This window comes from Stegostoma tigrinum, chromosome 7 (genome assembly GCF_030684315.1).
Source record: "Stegostoma tigrinum isolate sSteTig4 chromosome 7, sSteTig4.hap1, whole genome shotgun sequence".
Lineage (NCBI taxonomy): Eukaryota > Metazoa > Chordata > Chondrichthyes > Orectolobiformes > Stegostomatidae > Stegostoma > Stegostoma tigrinum.
In genome coordinates, this window is record NC_081360.1 from 30,586,609 (window position 1) to 30,609,379 (window position 22,771).

General features: G+C 40.5%; 1 protein-coding gene across 17 annotated transcripts in view; it reads left to right on the plus strand.

Annotated features, from left to right (window-relative positions):
• The window catches only part of satb2 (SATB homeobox 2), a 175,807-nt gene that overhangs the window by 113,740 nt on the left and 39,296 nt on the right, over positions 1-22,771 (plus strand). For all 17 annotated transcript variants that reach the window (XM_048535018.2, XM_048535021.2, XM_048535020.2 and 14 more), the window contains one exon: positions 8,663-8,860. In XM_048535018.2, coding sequence (XP_048390975.1) covers positions 8,663-8,860 — 198 coding nt within the window. The remainder of the gene's footprint in view (positions 1-8,662; positions 8,861-22,771) is intronic.

The following is a 22,771-nucleotide window of genomic DNA, read 5'->3' on the forward strand; positions in this document are numbered from 1 at the left end:
ATATTGTGCAGGTGAACTTGTTTCCTCCAGTGCACAGGATCACAGTAAATTTTCACAAACCACAGAATGTTATTCTTATTTTTGAAGATATTTTAGTTTGGGCTCATCAACTTAAACCTATGTTTTATGCTGATATATTCAAATTTCAAAATTAACTTTGTGCTTGAAAATTTCAAGATGTTTTCAAATGGAATTTTTTTTCCATGGTACTTATGAGAATTACTTTTCCTGTTGGAGCTGGGACCATATATACCATTTGAATAATTTTTTTTCCCAGCTGTTCTCTAATTGAATTGCTGAGATTAAGCCTTTGAAGTGACAATATATTCACAGTGTCTCCAATGTAATACGTTTTTTCTCATTTTGGACACTCTTGCTACAGGTTTAGAAGAACCCAGAAGTTTGCAGCCTTGGGCTGTACAAAATAATACTATCACAAAACATATTATGTAGTACCTAAATATCACATAATGAAAATCTGAAATGCAGTTTAAATTCATAACTGCACATTTGGAAGAGAAACTGGCAAATCCACGCACACATTATCACAAAAGCAGCAAATCTACCTTCATGTCGTGGATCTGAATAAATTGTTGCCATGTCTAATTTTGGTTTGTATGCAGTCTGTTACATAAATGTTTAGTCAAAGCATTTATGAGCATTTTCAGTTATCAGCGGAGATACAACTCTGAATATAGTTTTTCTAGTACAGCAGAGCTGCTTAGATTATTATTCCTGAACGTTTTATGGATAATGGTCATCCTCACTAATCCCTTGAAAACTGAGAATGCAAACAGGAAGTTCTTCATATTCCTTCCCTTCTCTGTTTCCTTACTATGTTGAAATTGAGCATCATTTCATTACTTTGCTTTTTTTCCCAGGATTTGAAAACTTCGAAACATCTTAAATTGTGGTAGGTAGTAAGACAGAAATACTGTCTTTTAAACCCAAATTTACTGTCATTCAAGAGAGTTGGTTAGCTCAGTTAGCTGGATGGCTGGTTTCTTATGCAGAGTGATGCCAATGGTGTTGGTTTAATTTCTGTACTGGCTAAGGAAGCAATGAAGGGCTATCATGGCCTTTCCCCTCACCCGAGGTGTGGCAACCCTCAAGTTAAACCACGATCAGTTGCCTGTGTCAAATAAGAAACAGCCCTATGGTCCTGTAGGATGATGGTGACTCTATCTTTCACTGCATTTTCTTGATATACTTAATTTTTCTTATCTTCTACATCATTTATGTTCTGCACAATGATGCTGGTCCTTCATGAAAATTCTCATTGAGAAAGAAAAGAGCTGTGAGCCAGTTATAATGAGAGAGATTGATTTTGCTCTTAGGAAGATGATAAAATTAGTTATTTTTATAGTTACTCAATGTCTCAGTCATTATTAATCCAATGTTATCTGATACAATCTTGCTTCCAGACAATTAAAAGAAAAGATTATTCTCCTCTCAGTTGACATCTGTAAAGTTATCTGAGGACTTTGCTCAGTAACCATCTGAGAAAACACTGATGTCCAGTTGCAACAGTGGATCCTGCAGTGTAACCTTTTATTGCTAAGTTGAATTGAGAACGTGAGCCAACTTGGAGGGAATAAAGTTAATTAAGAGGGAACATATCTGTCCATTCCTTCATAAATGCACCCAAAATGCACTACTTATTTGCCTGGCATGTGAACAGTGCTTGGTCATATTTCTTCACCTCTCATTGATCATATTGCAATCATATCATTTGTTACCAAATGTTGAGAGTCTATCCAATTTTGTGTTTGTTTACAGAAAATGAAGGATCTCAAGAAAGGCTAGTTATCTCATTCCTGTCTGCACACTGTGCTGCACAATGGTTCACCCTGCATTTCCTAAATTGCTGCAAGCATAAAATGGAAGTTTATTGATGCTGGCATTGAAACAAGTTACCTGTTTGTTGAAGAAGTGGTCAGGGGGTGGCCATGGTGGTACGTGGGTTAAGTAATACTCTAAAGGGGCAAACTGCATCTCAGAAAGGAGCTCATAGGCCAGCAATTAGTCTTGTGAATTTTGGAGTTGTGGAGCACACCATTTTCAAATCCATGGCACTGCTGCAAGATTTGTTCTGAATCTTCTGATCAGTGATAACATTGTGCACATTGCCGCCGCCCAGAAAGATTTTCCCGACTGGACGTTACTACCCATTTCTTATGGGATTTTTCAAATCCTGACTTCAGCAGAAATCAGCGGTATAACATTTCTTGGGGAACTTCATCAGATTGCATTAAAGTCAGGGGAAGAAAGGACAGGATCCCTATTTATGGCACTAGCTGCCGTAGTCAAGTAAGTTTAAAGGTCCCAAAGCAGGTGTCACTGGAAAAGCTCAGCAGGTTTGGCAGCTTCCGTGAAGGAAAATCAGAGAACAGTGTTTCAGGTTTGGTGACCTGAAGAACTCAGTTCTGAAGAAAGGTCACAGGACCCAAAACATTAACTCTGATTTTTCATCACAGATGCGGCCAGACCGGCTGAGCTTTTCCAGTCACTTTGTTTTTGTTCCTGATTTACAGCATCCACAGTTCCATCTGATTTTATTTAATTTTAAACGTCCAGTTCATAACTGAATGGGCATTTGTTTGAGAGTCCAAGTGAGTAGCTGGTGAAGTTCTGATTGAGCCAGTGGATCAGTTAGGTAGGTGGGCAGTTGGATGGGTGAGTGAGTGACTCAATGAGTGTGTGGGTGTTGAGGGGGGTGATTAAGGAGATGGGTTGGTGAGTAGGTCAGGTTGTCAGGGAAATTAGTTATTTGGAGAGATAGTTAGTTGGCTGGAAGGCATGTGGTGATTGTGGATTTTACACCCGATTTTAAACTGCCTAATATTTTCCTGGATATCTATCAAGGTAAATTGTGTGGGTCTGTCCCAAGTGGGGCAGGTGGTGGGTTGTTGGTAATGTCCCTGGAGTAGTATTCCTGAACCCCAGGCAAATGTTTTGGTAGTTGATGGTGAAACACGAGATTTATAAAGCCTGGAATTAAAAGATGAAAGATGGCGACTGTGTCTACTGTTGTAAAATCCCATCTGGTTCACCAGTTTTCTGTAGGAAAAGAAAGCTTCAGTTCCTACCTAGTCCGTCTGACATGTGATCTTTGACCTACAACAATGTGAGTTGAATGAACTGCCTCTGGGTAATAAGTGCTGATCCTGTCATCCTGAGAATGAAGAATAAATGAAAGCGTTCCAATGTAGCTCAGAATTGGAGCCTTATACAGAGGGTTCCAGGCACATAGGAAGTTTAAACTTCCCAAGAAATTCCAATGTATGTCCCAGTATCAATGCCCTCTAGTTTTGGACTGCACCACAGGGATTTGGTGCACATCTTCCAACATAAGTCCGATCTCTGACAATAACAAAGTGTGAAGCTGGATGAATACAGCAGGCCAAGCAGCATCTCAGGAGCACAAAAGCTGACGTTTTGGGCCTAGACCCTTCATCATCGGATGAAGGGTCTAGGCCAGAAATGTCAGCTTTTGTGCTCCTGAGATGCTGCTTGGCCTGCAGTATTCATCCAGCTTCACACTTTGTTATCTTGGATTCTCCAGCATCTGCAGTTCCCTTTATCTCCGATCTCTGACAGTCTGATGACAGGAAGATTTGAACCAATATGCAGGCATTCAACATGTTAGCTTTGCTGAATTCCAAGTTCAAAACAAGGCAGCTTGCATTGTCCTTTGCAGTGTTACAAAGCCACCCGCAAAATTTCCTAGAGAGATTTGACAGGTTGCTGATCCTTTGTTGTTTTCGGGTCCAGCTGAAGACAACATTATTGAGAGCTCCTATGCATATATAACGCATTGGAAAGAATATCATAAAGACTCAAAACCTTTACAGCAATTTTAATAAGTCCACCCAGTAAGGCCTTTGCTTCACGGCTTATCTCAACAAATTTAACAGCAATTTGCTAATATTCTGCTAGATGAGTTGGTAAACAGTATCTACAGTGTTAGCAAGTTGTAAATTCTGTAACTTGGCTACAATGAAGAATCTTATGGGTGCTAAAGAATAATGAAGACATAGTTACGAATGTAACCTATTTATGTTCTTACATAAATTAAGAATTTACGTTGTTTGGCTCCATTCTCTTGTTTTTTTTCCTGCAATGTCTGTAATATGGTTTTACATGGGCTGGTATTCCTCCAGTATTTCACCTAGATGGCCAGATTTTATCAGTTTAAGTAATGCATTACTTTTCACCAAAGATCACTGGATAGCAGTCAGAAATAGGGTGCTGCTTGATTTTCTCCTTCCCTAACCAAGCCCCTGGTCCATTTCTAATACACCATTTCCTAACTTGGATGACCTAGAGGCATAGAGATGTACAGGACAGAAACGGACCCTTTGGTCCAAATCGTCCATGCTGACCAGATATCCTATATAAATCTAGTTCCATGTGCCAGCATTTGGCTCATATCCCTCTAAAGCCTTTGTATTCATTTAACCGTACACATGCCTTTTAATTGTACCAACCACCATCACTTCTTCTGGCAGTTCATCCCATATACGCACTACCCTCTATGTGAAAAAGTTGCCCCTTAGGTCCCTTTTAAATTCTTCCCCCCTCACCTTAAATCAATGCCCTCTAGTTTTGGACTGCACCACCCCAAGGAAAAGATCTTTTCTATTTACTCTATCTATAACCATCTTGATTTTATAAACCTCTGTAGGTTACCCCTCAGCATCCAATGCTCCAAGAAAAATAGCCCCTCTCTATAGCACAAACCCTCTAATCCTGATAATGTCCTTGTAAATTTTTTCTGAAACCTTTCTAGTTTCACAATATCCATCCTATAACAGGGAGAGCAGAATTGCACTCAGTATTCCAAAAGTGGCTGAATCAATGTCCTGTACAGCCTCAACATGATCTCCCAACTCCTATAGTCAATGCTAATAGACTAGTAAAGGCAGGCATACCAAAAGCCTTCTTCACGATCCCATCTACCTGTGACTCCACTTTCAAGAAACTATGAACCTGCATTTCAGGTCTCTTTGTTCAGCAACACACCCCAGGACCTTACCATCAAGTGTATAAGTCCTACCTTGATTTGCCTTTCTAAAATGCAGTTTATCTAAGTTGAACTCCATCTGCCCCTCCTTTGCCCATTGACCCATCTGATCAAGACCCTGTTATACCCTGAGGTAACCTTCTTCACTGTCTGCCGCACCTCCAATTTTAGTGTCATCAGCAAATTAACTAACCATACCTCCTATGCTCATATCCAAATCATTTATATAAATGACAAAAAGCAGTGGACCCAACACTGATCCTTGGGGCACAACACTGGTCATAGGCCTCCGGACTGGAAAGCAACCCTCCACCACCACCCTGTGTCTTCTACGTTTGAGCCAGTTCTGAGTGCAAATGGCTAGTTCTCCCTGTGTTCCACGTGATCTAACCTACTAACCAATCTACCATGAGGAATCTTGTCAAACATCATACTGAAATCCATGTAGATAACATCCACCAGGTTTCCCTAATCAATCCTCTTCGTTACTTGTTCAAAAAACTCAATCATATTAATGACACACAATTTTCCATGCAGAAAGCTATGTTGACTATCCTGAATCAGTTCTTTCCTTTCCAAATACATGTGAATCCAGTCCGTCGGGATTTCCTCCAACAACTTGTCCACCACTGATGTCAGGCTCACCAGTCTATAGTTCCCTGGCTTTTCCTTACCACCTTTCTTAAATTATGGCACCACAGTAGCCAACCTCCAGTCTCTTGCACGTCAGCAAGGGGTTCAGCAATCTCTTTCCTAGCTTCCCACAGAGTCCTGACCTCACTCAACAAAGATGGGAAATCTGGAGTAGATTTTACTGGCCTCCATTGGTAGACTAGACTGCAGGGTGTTTGGGGAGGGGGTGGCTTGAAAAATGTCCCTGGTTAATTTCCTTCTGCGCTAATCTGTCCACAATTTTACAAGGTTGTTGAGGCCTAGGGAAGTCTGCCTACCCTTTTGCCATTAGATGCCTTAATTGGCCAATTAGAGGTCGCTAAGCACTGTTTCCCACTGTACCCTCAAGTGTGACGCGTTTTAGGGATTTTTTGAGGAAAATTTCCAGCATGCTGCTTGTTCATTACTTCTCTGTTATTGGCTCCCTTTCAAAATCAAGTGCCCCAGATGTTTTCTTCCTGCCCAGCCTCCAGATCAAAGCCATGCAGGCCCATCATAGCTAAGTGAAACAAAACATCAGCTTTTCTGCTCCTAAGATGCTGCTTGGCCTGCTGTGTTCATCCAGCTTCACACTTTGTTATCTCGGATTCTCCAGCATCTGCAGTTCCCATTATCTCAGACCCATCATAGCCATCTGTTCTTGCCATAAGGTTCCTAATATCTTTGTGTTCTGGGGTTATGGCACTTTTGAGTTAGGGAGACAGCTTATACTGTCTTAATGGCCATCTGTCCCACGGGCACTGCCTGGAAAACAGAAATGCTGACCAATCAGATTGGCCGGTAGTGTTCTAAGGCAGGACGTGTACCAAAGTGGAGACGGAAGGCTCATCTCCAGCCAAGTCCCCTTGGAGCGTTAAACAGCTGTGGGCCACCTGTGATGTCTCCATAGGTAAAGGGGTAGGGAGGAAAACTAGGATTCTGCCCCAGGACTTTCCTGGTCCATATGACTGCACGTTCAATTGTGTGGTGTATTTTATGCTGCATGATGCATTTCATAGAAGTATTTCATTGGGAAAAGTTACCTTTCATTTTAACCTTTCAAGTTATTTGAGGGGATCATCAGACTCAGCTGCATTATTCATAATGGTTATATAACTGGCAATATGACACTGCCTTAGGTTATTCCAAAGCTTTTGGAAGGCAATCCAAACAGGGTTACCTTCCTCCACCAGACAGCAAAATGGGTGCCAACTCGTATCTCTCAGCCACGTCATTTGGAATTGTATGGCACAACACGAATAGCAATTCCTTGCTCACAATTTTTGAAACGGCGTGTGGCTACATTTAAATATGGTGATCATAGCATGAACTCCAGACAGTCCCGGCACCAGTGAGCGCTTCCACTGCTCCTGAGCACAGGGCTGTGTGAGAACGGCCTCCTGGGCTCACGGAGTCAACCCTTCCAATGAAACTCATTATTGACATTGTCAAAATATGGAAAATCCAGCCTGCAGAAAGTATTTGCATTTGTAGTGAATGCAGGACAATACTAAAATTAGATCTGAGCTCTTTAAATGGGAAAAGAAAACACTTTTTCCACATGAAGTGTAATGAAAATTTGGAACGCTTTCTCCAATATTCAAAGAATATGGATTCTTGGTGAAAGCTCCATGACAAATTAGATACATTTTATTTCGTATGTATATCATAGGACATGGGTCAAAGGTATGGAATTGAGGTAACATCAAGTATGATCTAACTGGATGGTAGAATAGTTTCAAGGGATGAATGGCCTCTTCTTGTCCCTACATTCCTAAACAACAGAAATATGACTATCCCTTCACATAACTTCACATAATGAGTGTGATTGTGCTTGGAACAAATCTTTCAGTGATCTCTGAAAAGCAGTCCTAAAATCTAATCCTATCTCCTGGTCCAGGGCTACTCTATAACAAATATTGTTGAAGCTCTGCTGTACAGTTAACAATAATTTGTGGGTTACTAAAACTTACAGTCATTACTCGCAAGTTTGCAAGCAAACGTATTTTTAAAGCCTCGTAATCATATTCTCAGTCTAAAAATAGGCAGATTAACCAGGGAGGTGCTTTACAACCATAGCCAGCATGGAATTAAAATAAAAAGGTTAACCTTCATAAGCCTGAATCCTGGTTGGGAATGATTAAATGTGCAGTGGTTAAGATGATTACAATATTGTGACAACTCTTTCTTCTAACAGAAAGAATACATACAGTTTATCACAGCATACAAATCAATGTAGTACCAATGAGAGCTGAGCAACAAAATCACCTAATATTATGAACAGAAGACTGTAATGACAAAAAAAAGAAAATTTGTTCTCTGTCTGACTGATAAGCATTTTGGATGGTTTATGTATGGAAGCAATGTGATAATTGAGGAAAGAAGTTTTATCATCTTGGAAACCTATCATGTGAGCCAGAAACTATGTAGGCCTGGGTACTGCAATAATTGCATCTTTTTGAAACAGCTCGTAAATACAGTTATTATGAAAATTACAACAGACTCAATGGCCACCACCATGTTGGATTCCCTCCAAAGGCCTTCTGCCCTTTCCATCTTGCTAGAATCATGCTTTAAACTGATGCAACCCCATTATAATTTATATTTCAATTTTGTCTTGCTATCTCCAAAGCATATCTATCCAATTGTCAAAAAATGAATGCTTTCATTGTTTTAAGACTGATTGGGGAGTATGCCCTATCAATATTAAGCTATTGAAGAAAGCATATATCTTGGATCAAAAACAGTTGATTTATCTTCAACCAGACAGACTTCGATGTATTTCTGAACTGAAATATTTCCATAACACTAAAATTACAATTTAGCCATTTACCTATCTGGAACCTGTAAATGGTGAGATGCAGAGCAAGACTTTGTTTAATTTTTTCACAAAGCAGATTGAAATGTTTTTTCATTTTTGTGAAAGCGAAGCATTATAATTTCCCAACTCAGCCTTGACTTTGTCTGTCTTTCTTCCTGCTACAGGGATGGTTGTGTGAGCTGCTACGTTGGAAAGAAAACCCAACGCCAGAGAACAGGACCTTGTGGGAAAATTTGTGCACTATCCTGCGCTTTTTGAGCCTTCCTCAGGCTGAAAGGGATATTGTCTATGAGGAAGAATCTCGGCACCATCACAATGAACGTTTGCAACATGTTGTTCAACTGTCGCCAGAACCTATCCAGGTAGGATGAATTTTTTTTGTTGCTTTAACACTCATTAATTCTTTGCAAGAACACCTCAAGGAACTTGAAGCAACACAAGAAATAAGCTGATGTGGTTAACGGATAACCTTCCCTACAAATGATGCCACTGATGGGTTACCTGCAGTGTTGACAAATGGGAATGTAAGTTATCCTAGCATCAATGATGCAGGTGACTCTCGGTGTGTTATGAAGTCACTGTGATGTGTACATCAAAAATCTCCCATTGGAGAAAAGGAATTTTACAGTAAGATTAGGCATGATCTTTCTCCTCTGAGCCATGGCATTCCGATGGGGTGAGAGATTTGTCTGCAGCTTCCGTAGATTTTATGTTAAATTAGTTGAGTCTGCCTTATTCCACTGTGCCTTCTGGGTAAAAGCTAATAGCACACCCATGCGATTACTCTATATCAAGCTGCTCTTTGCCTGATGTTGCAATAAAGTTCCTGAGGTGACAGAGATTCATTCTCCTCCACTAATATTCCCTCTGACCATCAAACAGAAAAAGAAGCAAGAAAAAATGTCTTCCATTTTTCATCAAATTTCTTTGAGTAGAAATTTGCCTTGGATGGTTGCAATAAATGGACATTATTGGCATCAGCTGCCTGTTAGACGGCCTGGCCAATATTCAATTCTGTTTAAGCCACTGGAACTGAACATGGAGCAACGACTGTAGCACACAACTGATACGACATCCCTCAGTCTGTGTGACTGACTGAGATAAGTTTCTGTCCCTACGTCCCCACAAAGGTTTATTTTCACAGAAGCATCAATCACCCTGTTTTGTTTTCTCAATCAGAAGATATAATAATGAGGCAAGGTCACAGTGTTACCAAGTCTATGTGTGGCCATCATTTGTCTGAAAAAGTACTGTACTTTACTTTGAAGAAAAATACCACAAGTAAAAATAATTCTTATGTGGTATAATTTAGAAAGCTGAGTCAGATGGTGGAAGAAATTTGTGGTCGTGTTTCAATGTAAATCTTCTTTCTCAAACCGTATTCCATTTAGTGAGCCATTATATTTGTTACACCAATCCTGAAATTAGTGATAAATGAGATGGTGAAACAGAGTTAAAGTGTGGAATTTAATGGGGTCTCAGGAGAGGCAGTGTGGACTGCTCCCACACCTACGCTCCTACCCCAACTATCAAAGGAGAGTCATTGACAGAATAATATGAAGTCAGCCAAATATGCTGTGGGTGGGCTACATTGGTGTGGAGTGGAATTTCCATCCCTCAGTGGAAGGGAGTCCCCCCTTCTAGAGCTATCAGCCAATCTGGTTGTCTGGCACCTCTAAACAGCACCAAGGGCTCAGAGGTGGTTCTGAGACAAAGCCACCAATGGATTCCTGGACAGAGGCTATTCCAGACAATTGGGCTGGGAGGATTCATACATGTTATGATTGGGGGTGGGTGCGAGGAGTTTGAGAGGCAGAGAGGAAGGCAGGAAGATACCCATCGGGTTGTCCTGATCCAGTGGTCAGAGGGTTGCCCCTGAAAGTTGTGCCGGCTGTCTTCAAATCATTGTCAAAGCGTACGAGAATCAGACTGCCACTCCTGCCCACCTACTTAGACCAACCAGATTATGGTATGGGCAGGAGAATGGTGAAGCCAACTGAATTTTAACAAGCTCAATTGACCCTTGATTATTTATTTTAATATGCTGATTTGGACAACCACTCACCCCCTGTATTATGGGGATAGGCTTGGCTGTAGTTGGGAAGGTGGATGCCTAGGGAGCTGCCCTATTTTGTCTGCTGCCCCTCACCGCTCCAGCTGCAAACACACCCAGTCAAAAGATGCTATTTCCATGTCTTCATACAGAATCTCACAGGAGCTGCTGCTGGTCTGTAATGTGAATATTTAACAATGAAGAAGTCACTGCCATTCTGTGACCCAGAAAGGTGTAGCATGCAGTCTGATATTGGACCAGTTATACAAAGCCTAGAAAGTTGAACAATGGAAACTGAGATTATTTATTGGTGAAAACTTTGGTTAAGTACTGCACACTCTGTTAGTAAAACTTCCTGTGTATATGATGAGAGATGTAGATTTATTGTTCAGTGACAAATGCAGGAGGGCATGTCTGGAACAGCAGTCTGCACTCCCAAAGCAGTGGTGTCAATGTGGTGAGGCTGCGGCACCGGGCTGGATGCATGCTAAACAGCAGAGGCAGCTTGCTTTGGCTGAGCTACATAATGTCACAAACAGCTCTGAGTCCTGCTGCATCTAACCATCAGTGATATTGGACAATTAAATAACTATTGGGGAGAACAGCCTTTGCAAACTCATCATGTGATGGGGGCCCCCGTCAGTGTAAAAGACCAGGCTGAAGCGTTTGCCTCAATCTTCAGCCAGAAGTGCTAAATGGATGACCCATCTCAACCTCCCCCTGAGGCGTCAAACAATATCAGTCTAGACTCAATTCAGTTCACTCTGCATAATATCAAGAAACAGCTCAGACGTTAAATACTGAAAAGACAATGGGCCATGACAACATTCGGCATTACTGAAGATGCATGCTCCAGAATTTGCCGCAAACCAATTCAATGTGGAGCTGGAGGAGCGCAGCAGACCAGGCAGTATCAGAGGAACAAGAAAGGTGATGTTTCGGGTTGGGACCCTCTTTCCCGATCTGAAACGTCAGCTTTCCTGCTCTTCTGATGCTGCCTTGCCTGCTGTGTTCATCCGGCTCTACACTGTGTTATCACTGATTCCAGCATCGGCAGTTCTAACATTCTCACAAACCAATTCAAGGTGTTCCAGTGCAGTTACAATTCTGGAAAATACCTGACAATGTGGAAAATGGCCCAGCTAAGTCCTGAAATTCAAAGGCCGTAGAAACCACGCCAGCCAATTATTACCCCATCAATCTACTCCTAATCATCAGAAAAGTGACAGAAGGTATCATTGATAGTGCTATCAAGAAGCACTTGCTCAGCAATAACTGATCATTGACTGTCAGTTTGGGTTCTGCTAGGTCCACCTCAGGTCCTGCAGCTTTCATTCAAGCATGGACAAATGAGCTGCATTTCACGGATAACTTGAGAGTGTCTTCCCACCACATCAAGGCAGTATTTGACTGTGTATGGCATTAAGGAATCCTAAAGTCAATGGAAATTGGGAATAAAACTCTCCACTGGTCGGAGTTTACCTAGCACAAGGAAAATGATTGCTGGGAGCTAATCATCTCAGTTCCAGGACCTGTGAAGCAGGTTGAGCCTGAACCCTGATCTCCTGTCTGAGGTAAGGACACCACCACTGCAAAACCAGAACCCTTTGTTCCTCAGGGTAATATCCAATCATCATGAACTGCTTCATCATTGACCTTCACTCCATCATAAGGTCAGAAGGAGGAAGTTTTCTGATGTTTGCATGGTGGTCGGCCCCATTAGTAACACTTATGATACTGAACCAGGCACATCCGTATGCAGCAAAGCCCGGACAACATTCCTGTTCAGATTGATAAACAGTCAGTAGCATTTACATGCCCAAAGTGCCAGACGTTACCCATCTGCAAAAAAAGAAGAACGTAACCATCACCTTTTGAAGTTCTGAGGCATTAATATAGCTGAATCCGCACTGTCAACATCCTGGAGTCAAATCAAATAGATGAAATTCCATTTTGATTAAGACATTGCAGATTCAAAATAGTTATGGTGCTAGTGGTATTCATATTCTGTTGAATTGGTCATTTATGAATTTAAAATCTACCTGAATAGTCGCCTTCACCATTCAGGCCATTAAATACATTAACTGACCGCTATTTGAGTGCCAACTCCAACCAATTCAGAGGGCTCTTGTGGTGATGTGGCAGTGCCCCTACTTCTGGACCGGGAGCCCTAGGTTCATGTGCCATCTGCTCCAGAGGCGTGAGGTAATATCTTTGAACAGACTAACTGGAAGATTTTTTTAAAAAATGTGATTGGATTACTGGAGAAGCCAAACAATTGGCACAGTGGTAGTTTTATTCTCCTGCACATGGGATATGCCAAAGTCATTGAAGTTTAAACCGTTGCCCAACATTGTACAGACCATTGTTGCAAACTTTCTCTGCTTTATCCTGAACAGTTAGTTTTCCAGAAGCTGGCTGGGTGTCTGGAAGACTTGACAGTGTGAGTGGGATGATAGGGAGGGGTGTGTTAATGCAGGAAACTATGGAGGAAGAAGGGAGGCCAGCAGGGAAGGTACTGATTTATGGGACTTACCGGGGGTAATGTATAGGAGGTAACTCACGTGGGAGCTGCGAGAGAATCAGCCTCAGGAAGCCATCAGAAGTCTCACCGCAAACCACAATTGAAGAGACAGCAAGAACTGCAGATGCTGGAGTCAGAGACAATACAGTGTGGAGCTGGAGGAACACAGCAGGTCAGGCAGCATCAGAGGAGCAGGAGAGTCAACGTCTCAGGTTTACAGTCCTGATGTAGGGCGTAAACCCGCAACATCAGCCTTCCTGCTCCCCGATGCTGCCTGACCTGCTGTGTTCCTCCAGCTCCCACACTGTGTTGACCCACAATTGAAGAGGTAGCTGATGGCACCCATTGATAAGCCACCAATCAGCATTGAGCCAAGTTCATTTGAGCTGAGGCATGTTCAAACAAACGTCTCATTAAACAGTTGCCCACATTTTTGCCTGTGGCTCTGGGTGCAAACAAAATCTTGAGATATATTTGCTGGTTTAAAATCCAGTTTCTTGCTGAAAAAAATAAGCAAGACTTTAAAATAAAGATTTGTTTTTCCGTTGCACATCCTACTGTAAAGGCAAAGTGGAATGCAAGATTCTGGTTTAGACTTCATTCATTTCTTTCAAGAAAATGAGGCAGAAGTGTTAGTGAAACAAAAGTGTGTGGCTTGCAAATCCTGCCTTCAATAATTTGATGTCTTGTTATGTTCGCCATTGTTCTGGCTGGAGATATTCTGGGAGGCATCAGCACATGTCCTTCAGCTGTTGCTTCTTTGACTTTTGCAGTCAGCCAACATTTCAATCACTTTTTTTCATTTATATGGTGTGGGCTTTGCTGGTTAGGCCAGAATTTATTGCCATCTCTAATTGCCCTGTTGAATGGGATAGTGAGCAGCCTTTTTGAACTACTGCAGTCACTAGGGTCTCTATACATCTGCAGTGTTGTGGCATATGGGGTTATGGGGATGGGGTGTGTAAAAGGTATTGAAGTGCTCAATCAGCCATGATCTTATTAAATGGCTAGGCAGCATTGATGGGCTGAATTGCCTGTTCCTATTCCTGTGTTTCTACGTTAGGAAGGGAGATCCCGGATTTATTGAAGCAACAATGGTATAGTTCCAAACCAGGATCATGTGAGATGTGGAGGGAAACTTGCTAGTGGTGGCACTTCTGTTGCATATGCTGCCCTTGCCCATCTAGGGTGGTAGAGGTAGTTGGTTTAGAAGCTGCTTTCAAAGGAGCCTTGGTGACTGAATGACATGCCCCTTGAAAATGTTATGCACTGCTGCCACTGTACGTCGGTGGTGAGGGGAGTGAATGTTGAAGTGGGTTGAAAGGATTCCTATCAGGAAGCTACTTTGCCCTGAGTGGTGTAAAGTGTTGTTGTTCTTAACAAAGCCCCATATTTCCAAAGCTTTTCAATGTGTCTTGTTTTGACATTTGAAGGCTTAGTCGCCTTACAGCAAGGTGCTGTCTGTCATCATCACAAAAGACCATATGATGCTGTTCTAAGATGATTAGATGAATTATCCTGATATTCTGGTTAAAATCCTACCCCCTCAACAAACACCTAAAAAAGGACAATTGACGTATTGCATTGTTGTTTACGGGAGGTGACTGCGCAGAACTTAGCTGTTGCATTTACTGCACACAACAGTGTTTACACTTCAATAGTACTTCATTGTTTGTTAAGTGCTTTTGGCCTTCTTAAGATGGTGAAAGATACAATAGAAATTCAAGTCTTTTAAAAACAAATTGACTGGCAGTAAGACAAGTATCCCGAGATAGTCATACTCTCTCTCACCCAGGAGTAGTGAGGCAGTTAGTTATATTGCCTCTCTTTACCATCATAGTCTTTGACTGAGCAAGATTTGAACCTGGGCGCTTCAGATTCAGTGCAGTTTAGCCAGGGACTGAAAGTGAAGCTGCTGGTCTAAAGTCGCAAGCACTATGTGGAAATTTCCAGAGGAAGTGTGAGGGTTTACTCTGGGATGACTGCATCAGTACTGAAAAGCATTTTGATGCTCAGTGACAGAGGACTATGTTTGAACAGAGCTGGTAGTATAAACAAAACTTTAGTGTAAGGATTCCAGGTTTGAACACCATGCCTCATAAGAGATGGTTAAAATCAGAAAACTATATTGTTTACATGAGCCACAGCTGGTATCCAGCCCATTGACTAATGTCATATACCAATAAATCCTGGTAGAGACTTGACCCAGTACTTCAGGCCTGGAGGTAAAGATACTACCACAAAGCCACAATAATAAATGAATTAACAACAGTCAAAATATTTAGTAATCTGCAATGCCCAATGGCCATGTTACCTCTTTGCTTTTTTCCATTGCTATATTGAAATGATTTTCCAGTTCCAGAATCTCCTCCCAGCAGCTGGTTAGACAGAACTTTCACAAAGCCCTGAGAGTAGATTACTTCCCATTCCCTCCTTTTTCATGGTGTTGAGTGTTTGGCAGAAATAAAAAAAACATATTTTTAATAACGACAGGGAGGGGTTCATTCAGAAACAATTTTAAAAGTGCCTCAATTGATATTTTATTGCAGCCACTTTGAAACTTGCATAGTTAGACTTAAATGCTAAGTATTTAATGAAGAATTGTTAAGTCCTACTTGGCTGCTAAGGAATTTTTTTCATATTTATTTCTTGGTTAAATGTTACTTAAATAGTCTTGAAACCCATCCTTCCAAATTGTGGTTCTTGAGAATTTACTTCAGATAAATGATACTTCAAAGAGCAAAATCATTCTGCAGAATAGGCCCAATGATCATAGTATGTGCTGTATTTTCTATACTTTTTGTTCAAATGCATAAGTCCTTTAATTTACAGCAAGACATTATGTTGTTCAGAAACCACATATAAGGAACACATGTTAAAACCCATTGAGATCAGACTATAAACAGCCAAATGGTTGAAGTCTTGCATGCATCAGAGAATGTAATAAGATTGAAAAGTGTCTTTACAGGGCAAAGTAGTATTAGCATCGCAGCCTGTCCAATTGGTGTTTCTGCTTACTGTTTTGCCCAGTTGGAATTTATATGGCACATATTCTGTGACTGTTGCTGACATAGCTCACAACAGGGTGATGTGAATCAAAATGTCTAAAGATTCATTCTGTCAGTGAGCAACATTTTCAGTGCAGAGCACCATCTTGAACTTATTTTGTTAAGATCTACAACTTTATAACCGTTATTGGCATTTTTAAATTTCAAGATGAGTGGCAATTTGCAAGTAATTCCCAAAGCTTATGGTACAATGATCCCAGTCTTCTAAGTATTCCCCCACTGACACTTGATCTACTTAGCTTACCTCATTTCCGAGAACCAGGTCCAACATTGCATCCTTTCTTGTTGGACTGGCCAAATACTGCTGTAAGAAACTTTCCTGACACAGTCTGTGAATGTTTGCCCCTCTCTGCTTTTAACGCTGTCACTATCCCAGCTTCCACCTGGGTACTTAAAACCTCCTATTATAACTGCTTGAGAATTTTGGCATCCTTCTGTAATCTTTATGCAGATTTGTTCCTCTACAAGCTTCCCGTTGGCAAGTGATCTATAGATTATGGCAAGCAATGCAATTGCACCCTCATTCTTTCCCTTAGCTCCAACCAGATTGATTCTGCCCTTGAATCCTTTGAGACATTCTCTTTCTCTAGCAATGTAATGATCCCCTTAACCAATACTGCCACGCATCTTTCTTTCCTTCCTTTCCTACCTGTTCCAAACACTGTCTTCTTTGGAATATTTAACACCAGTCCTGCCCTTCCTTGAGCCATGTCTCTGTTAAACTGCATCATATTTCTGCACAGGCAATCAGTGCCTGAAACTCCCCTATGCTATTTTCTATACAGTATGCAAGTAACCCTGATTGAGACTTAATTGCTATTTCCCTTTCACCAAGTTCATCCGTATATTTTCTGTTCTCCATAATGGTGACATTTGTCTCAAGCATTTTGTGCACCCTGGTATTCCTTTCTTATGTCCGGACTTCGTTCCCACACCCCTGCAAAATTAGTTTAAAGTTCGCTCAATCAAAAATAGGAAGTTGAAGTTGTGTTGGTGAAGTAGAGATTAGTCAATGAGGTTTTTGAAGTGGGTGAATAGTGTCCTAACACAGCTTTGTTTGTGGACATTGGGATGATCGCTTTGGTAATTGAGGATTCCATACCTGCAACACACCTGAATTTCGCAAAAAGGAGGAAGAGCACCCATACAGGGTCTTCAATATCAATGGATACCCCACTAACTTCATTCACAGATGTCTTCTAGGTAGACAACACCAACAGGACACCATAGGACCTAATGCACTGGCCACATTTCCATCTGTCGGAACTGACAACCCGACTCCTACTAGGAATCAGGATAGTGTACAAACCCACAGCCACACTACAACAAACACTTACAGGGAACAAAGACCCAATACCCACGACATGCAGGATCAACATGGTGTAAAAAATGCCGTGCAAGGACAGCACAGTGGCTCAGTGATTAGCACTGCTGCCTCACAGCAGCAGGAATCTGGGATCAATTCCACCCATAGAAACATTTGGGCAACTGGCTGTGTGGAGTTTGCACATTCTCCCCGTGTCTGCGTGGGCTTGCCCCGGGTGCTGCAGTTTCCTCCATCAGTCCAAGGATGTGCAGGCTAGGTGGATTGGCCATGCTAAATTGCCCATGGTGTTCAGGGATGTGTAGGTTAGACGGCTTATAGGGCAGGGTCTGGGTGGGATGCTCTGAGGGTCAGTGTGAACTTGTTGGGCTGAAGGGCCTGTTTGTACACTGTAAGAAATCTACGATCTATCTATGGTTACATTGGCCAAACAGGATGGAAACTCGCCATCAGGTTACACAAATGCCAGCTAGCAGCAAAACATCATGACAAATTTTCCTTCATTTCAGTACACTCAGACAACAAAGGCCATCAATTTAACTGGGATGACGTGACCATCCTAGCCCAAGCCAACTGTAGACATGCACAGGAATTCCTAGAGGCCTGGTTCTCCACCCACAATGCTATCAATAAACATGTGGAATTAGAGCCCACATACAAACCTTGGCAAAAAAGAATCTGGAAATGACACAAAACACTAGACTAGACTGGATCATGTAAATACTAAGCGGAATAGAGCTTCATTGGAGGCTGTACTGATGATGTTACCGAGCTTGGCGACGAAACATCTGAAATACAACTAGCCAGCTTGGTGAGCAAGTCAACAACCTCAGCCACAACTCAAGCTACAGATCTTCACAAGAACCTTAAATCAGTCAATGTTCAGAAGCTACTATAGTGAGATATGAACATATTGCCATCATTATCTTGTAGCAAGGCATAGTTCTTGTTTTGACAGAAAGGTCTTATGCTGTTTAGAAACACCTATTCTGAGTGTTATGAAGATTTAAAATATGTCCTTATTATCTGAGAACTTGGGTAATAATGTAATGGTAATTTTTGTTTGGTTTTTTGGTTCTATGAAGGTGACTTTAAGAGTCAGAAGCTAACTTTTTAACCATTGACTTAAAAAGGCTTTTCCAATAAATAGTATGATTTAAGCTGGATAGATGGGGAAGCTGCCTGATGAGATAATTACTGAAATATTTATTAAGTTTAGATTTATGACCCAGAACAAGACCCAATGGAGAGGGCCTGAAGCAAGTCCAGTTCAGAAGAAAAAGCTCACGTTAGCAAAAGAGTTGTTTAGTTTGGCAGTCTCCAGGCCATCAGAACTGGAAAGGGGTCTTAAGCATTTTTTTTACCAGTCCAAGTGGACAGGAGCTGGGGCAAATGAGATTGTTTTCTTGAATTCAGTGAGTTAGGTTGTGTCTGTTTCTCTCTTGGAAAGGTTAACATGGAGAGATCACGTGGTGAATGTGTAGAAATTCACCAAAAAGAAAACTTTGTGAGTTGAGTAAGAAAGTAAAGAGTGAAGATAGGAGTGATACTTTCTTGAGCTTGAGTTTCTGTAGAAGATATTGCTGGGACAAAAGGTTGAACTTTTCTTTTTGCTGTTTATGATGTAATCTTTCTTAGATACAGCTGTGATTCTACTTTTATGTAATAACCTTATATATTGTTAAAAGTCCACTGGCAGCCTCTTGTGAACAGTTTGATTACTTATAACCATGGTAACCAAAATAAAAAAGTAAAACGTATGCTCTTTAAACCAGATTTCATGCTGGAATTTGACTTGTGTTGTATTAGCATCAGCTGGGATCATAAAATGAGGTACAGGGCTATTTTCAGTAAAGAAATGCTTATGGCAAACTACATATCTATTACTGTACAAGTCTACAGCTGACTGGAGCTCCTTACAGTGAAAGACAATTGTATAAATATCCAAAATCTTCTCCAGAAGTCTATTCATTTCTGGTTGCATAGAAATATCTGTAATGAAGTGCAGATTTATAGTTTTGGTAAACAATTATATTAAGGTTCAGGCCTGTTGCTGTATAGAAATACTTGTGGTGTACGGATTAATAATCAAACAAAGTTAGTTATAGTATAGCACAGGTATATAAACATATTAAACCCTCAACACAGAGGGATGAGTCTTAAGCTGTGCAGAAACGCTTAAACAATATGTCTGATTGTGATGCAGAGGTCAACAAGAGCAAATCATGATTGTTTTGTGTGTGTGGGAGTTATTACAGGACAACTCCATTTACATATGTATCACCAGACTGTACTAATTTTACAGGAAAGCTACCTGCCTATTGATGAGGCTTCTAATGTAAAGATTAAACCTCAGTCTCCTTGTTTCTGGAATTGCTTATCACCGAAGAATTTTTCCATTGTCAGTATTTAACATTAGGCAATAGTTTAGAAGGAAGCTTCAATTGTTTAACCAGCAACATTGATGCTTGCTAATATAAGTGCTCAGAGATAGTTCTTGCAGTATTTGCCCACTAAACAGATTATTCATGTCACTTTTGCCTGTTCTGTTTAAAATTTCTGCTCTGATTATAAGGATCCACCAAAGTTGCGCAGAGTTCCAACATTAACTGGCATCTCCCCTTTTTTTATTTGAATGTATAAAGTACTCACATAGATAGCATTATGTACATGGTGTAACTGATTTAAATTGGCAAAGAGTCCCTTGGTTGTGGGCCATTAATAGTGCAAAACTTTAAAATTAGAATTTCTAGTTGCTAAATAAACTTGGCTTGTTTAAAGTTCTTCTATGTGCTTTGGTTTAATGCAATCCTATTTGACAGCATTTTAATTAAAGTGCCCTTTGCTGTTCAATTAATTTTAAACTTTTGGAGCCATTTTACAATCTGTTCAGCAACTGTTCTAATGGAGCTGTAGGACTTTTTTTCCCTGACAAATTTATCTGCATTTCACTTTGTAAACTGTTTATTAGATTAAACTGAGATATTGCTTTTGTGGAGTCTATGAGGAAATGCCACATTCTTGGAATTGCTCCCCATTACACTTTCTTTAACTCTTTGACTCCCAAACTTCCTTAGCAGTGAGCAGCACAGGCAAGTCTTTACCATGTCTCAGATCGGTGAATCTGTGTCAGGTCACTCTGTTTAACACAAGAATCAGAGGCGATGCAAAACGGGATGTAACGTTGAGCATGGAGTTAATTGTTAGATTCTAATGATTAAAAATAAATGCCAGTGATGCAGTTTTTAAAGCAAAATGTATATATAAAGTATTCAAGATGATTGTGAGAATCTGCTGAAAATTTCTCAAATCTTGGCTTTCACAAAAGGTCACTTATCAGAAATAAATGAAGGGAAAAATGTAGGATGAGGCTGAAGAATTGACATAATGCCAATCTCATGGAGCTCAAAAATGTATGTTTTTTTAATGAAAGCTTGTACAGTGGATTTTTTCATCCAGTTTTTCTAAGCACTATCGGAGTACATCAGCAGAACAGATATCAAGAAAAGCTGCCTTGCCTATGTTAATGTTTGCATTTTGGTATGTTTAATCCAAGTGATCTTGGCCAAATAAATTTACATTTTGAAGTTAGACGACTAAACGTCTATTGGCATCTTACAATGACCATTTGGAACAGGATGAACCCAATGCTGTTGTAATGCCAAATGAGTTAATATCTTTTCTATAACACACCCTTGTTAGTAATTACTAGTTTTGCTCTGTATACTTCAGTCATGAAATTGAGTTTTCTTTTAATCTTTCGACTCTGTTTGATCAATGCGATGCATCCTTTCTGCCTGCAAATCAGATACCTGGACCACTGTGTCCTGATATGTTTGCATTGTGTTGACTATTACATAAAACACGTAAATAGCTGAGCTGGAACAGTTGCATTTAATTCTGAATTTGTGAGTTTATTTTGGTTGCATGTACACACTTGAAGATTTAAGACTTCACATTAATTGTTTCCTCTTTTGTATGTTCTTTGCACCATTGATATTGCTCCACATTCAACACAAATGGCTTTTTAGAACAAAATAAATTCCATGTTTTTTTTGTATGTGGTTTACACAGCCCCATTGGCTTGTCCAAATCCTGTTATTATGCAGACTGGTGGCTTTTAAGTAAGATTTGGAAAACATGCTGAGAATAGCTTTATTGGGGAGAATTTGTTTCTCACTAACCAGACTAGTCTACAATGACACAATTCCCTGAGTGCCTAAACAGAGCCTTTGTTAAGAGTTAATTCCAAACATTTAATTGCCATAAACCAAAGAATGTTGAGTAATATCAAGCTAATTGAATGCAATCTTAACAATACATGGGGCTGTAATGAATCATATAGTCTGTTAGGATTTGCTGTTGACACCATGTTGGAAGCAAGCTACTTCATTGCACTAATTACTTGATGCCACTAATCAAATAGCCGCACCCAAATTCTTTGGGATTCTTATCTAAATTCAATTTCTGAAATTAAAGATTATTTTTGTTTATATATTGTTAGTGTCTGAATGTAGTGTGTTAACTTAGAATGGGCAGGGGAACTAAGAGCGAAGGCAAAAATAGGGTGGTGTAGGCTCGATTTCAGCACAGCATCTGTACATTGACTCAGTTGGTTAAGATGAGTGTTATGGTTGCACCTTTTAGACAGGCTTTATATGCCAGCCACTGCTGTTAATGTTAAATTTACATTTGTAACTGATAGATTTCAATAGTTTATTCACAAATTACGGTATATGGCAACATTTGGAAGCATGTCCTTATATTACGAGGACATAGTTAATAATTCGCCACCTTCTTCCTTATCCAGAGGAAACAGAGCGTATTAAATTCAGCAATGAGCAGAGAATAGGTATGATGGTTAGGTACTTCAATGAACAGGTTGTGACGAGTACTGTCCCAGCAGAATCTGCTTTGAGGTTTCGACTATTCACCATACATACTATTGACATAGATTGAAGTTTACCAGTATGACAAAAAACAGGAGTCATTGCAAGCAGTATAGATGGAAGCATGAAATTACAGGTAAGTATTATAAGCTGAAGCAAATAGGTACAACTGTGTTAATCGGACGTCAATATAGGCAAATGTGAGATTGTCCAATTAAAAATCACAGAACAGGGTATTTTCTACATGAGAAACAATCTAAGTCTAGCAAGACAACGAAATGTGAGGCTGGATGAACACAGCTGGCCCAGCAGCATCTCAGGAGCACAAAAGCTGACATTTCGGGCCTAGACCCTTCATCAGAGAGGGGGATGGGGTGAGGGTTCTGGAATAAATCGGGAGAGAGGGGGAGGCGGA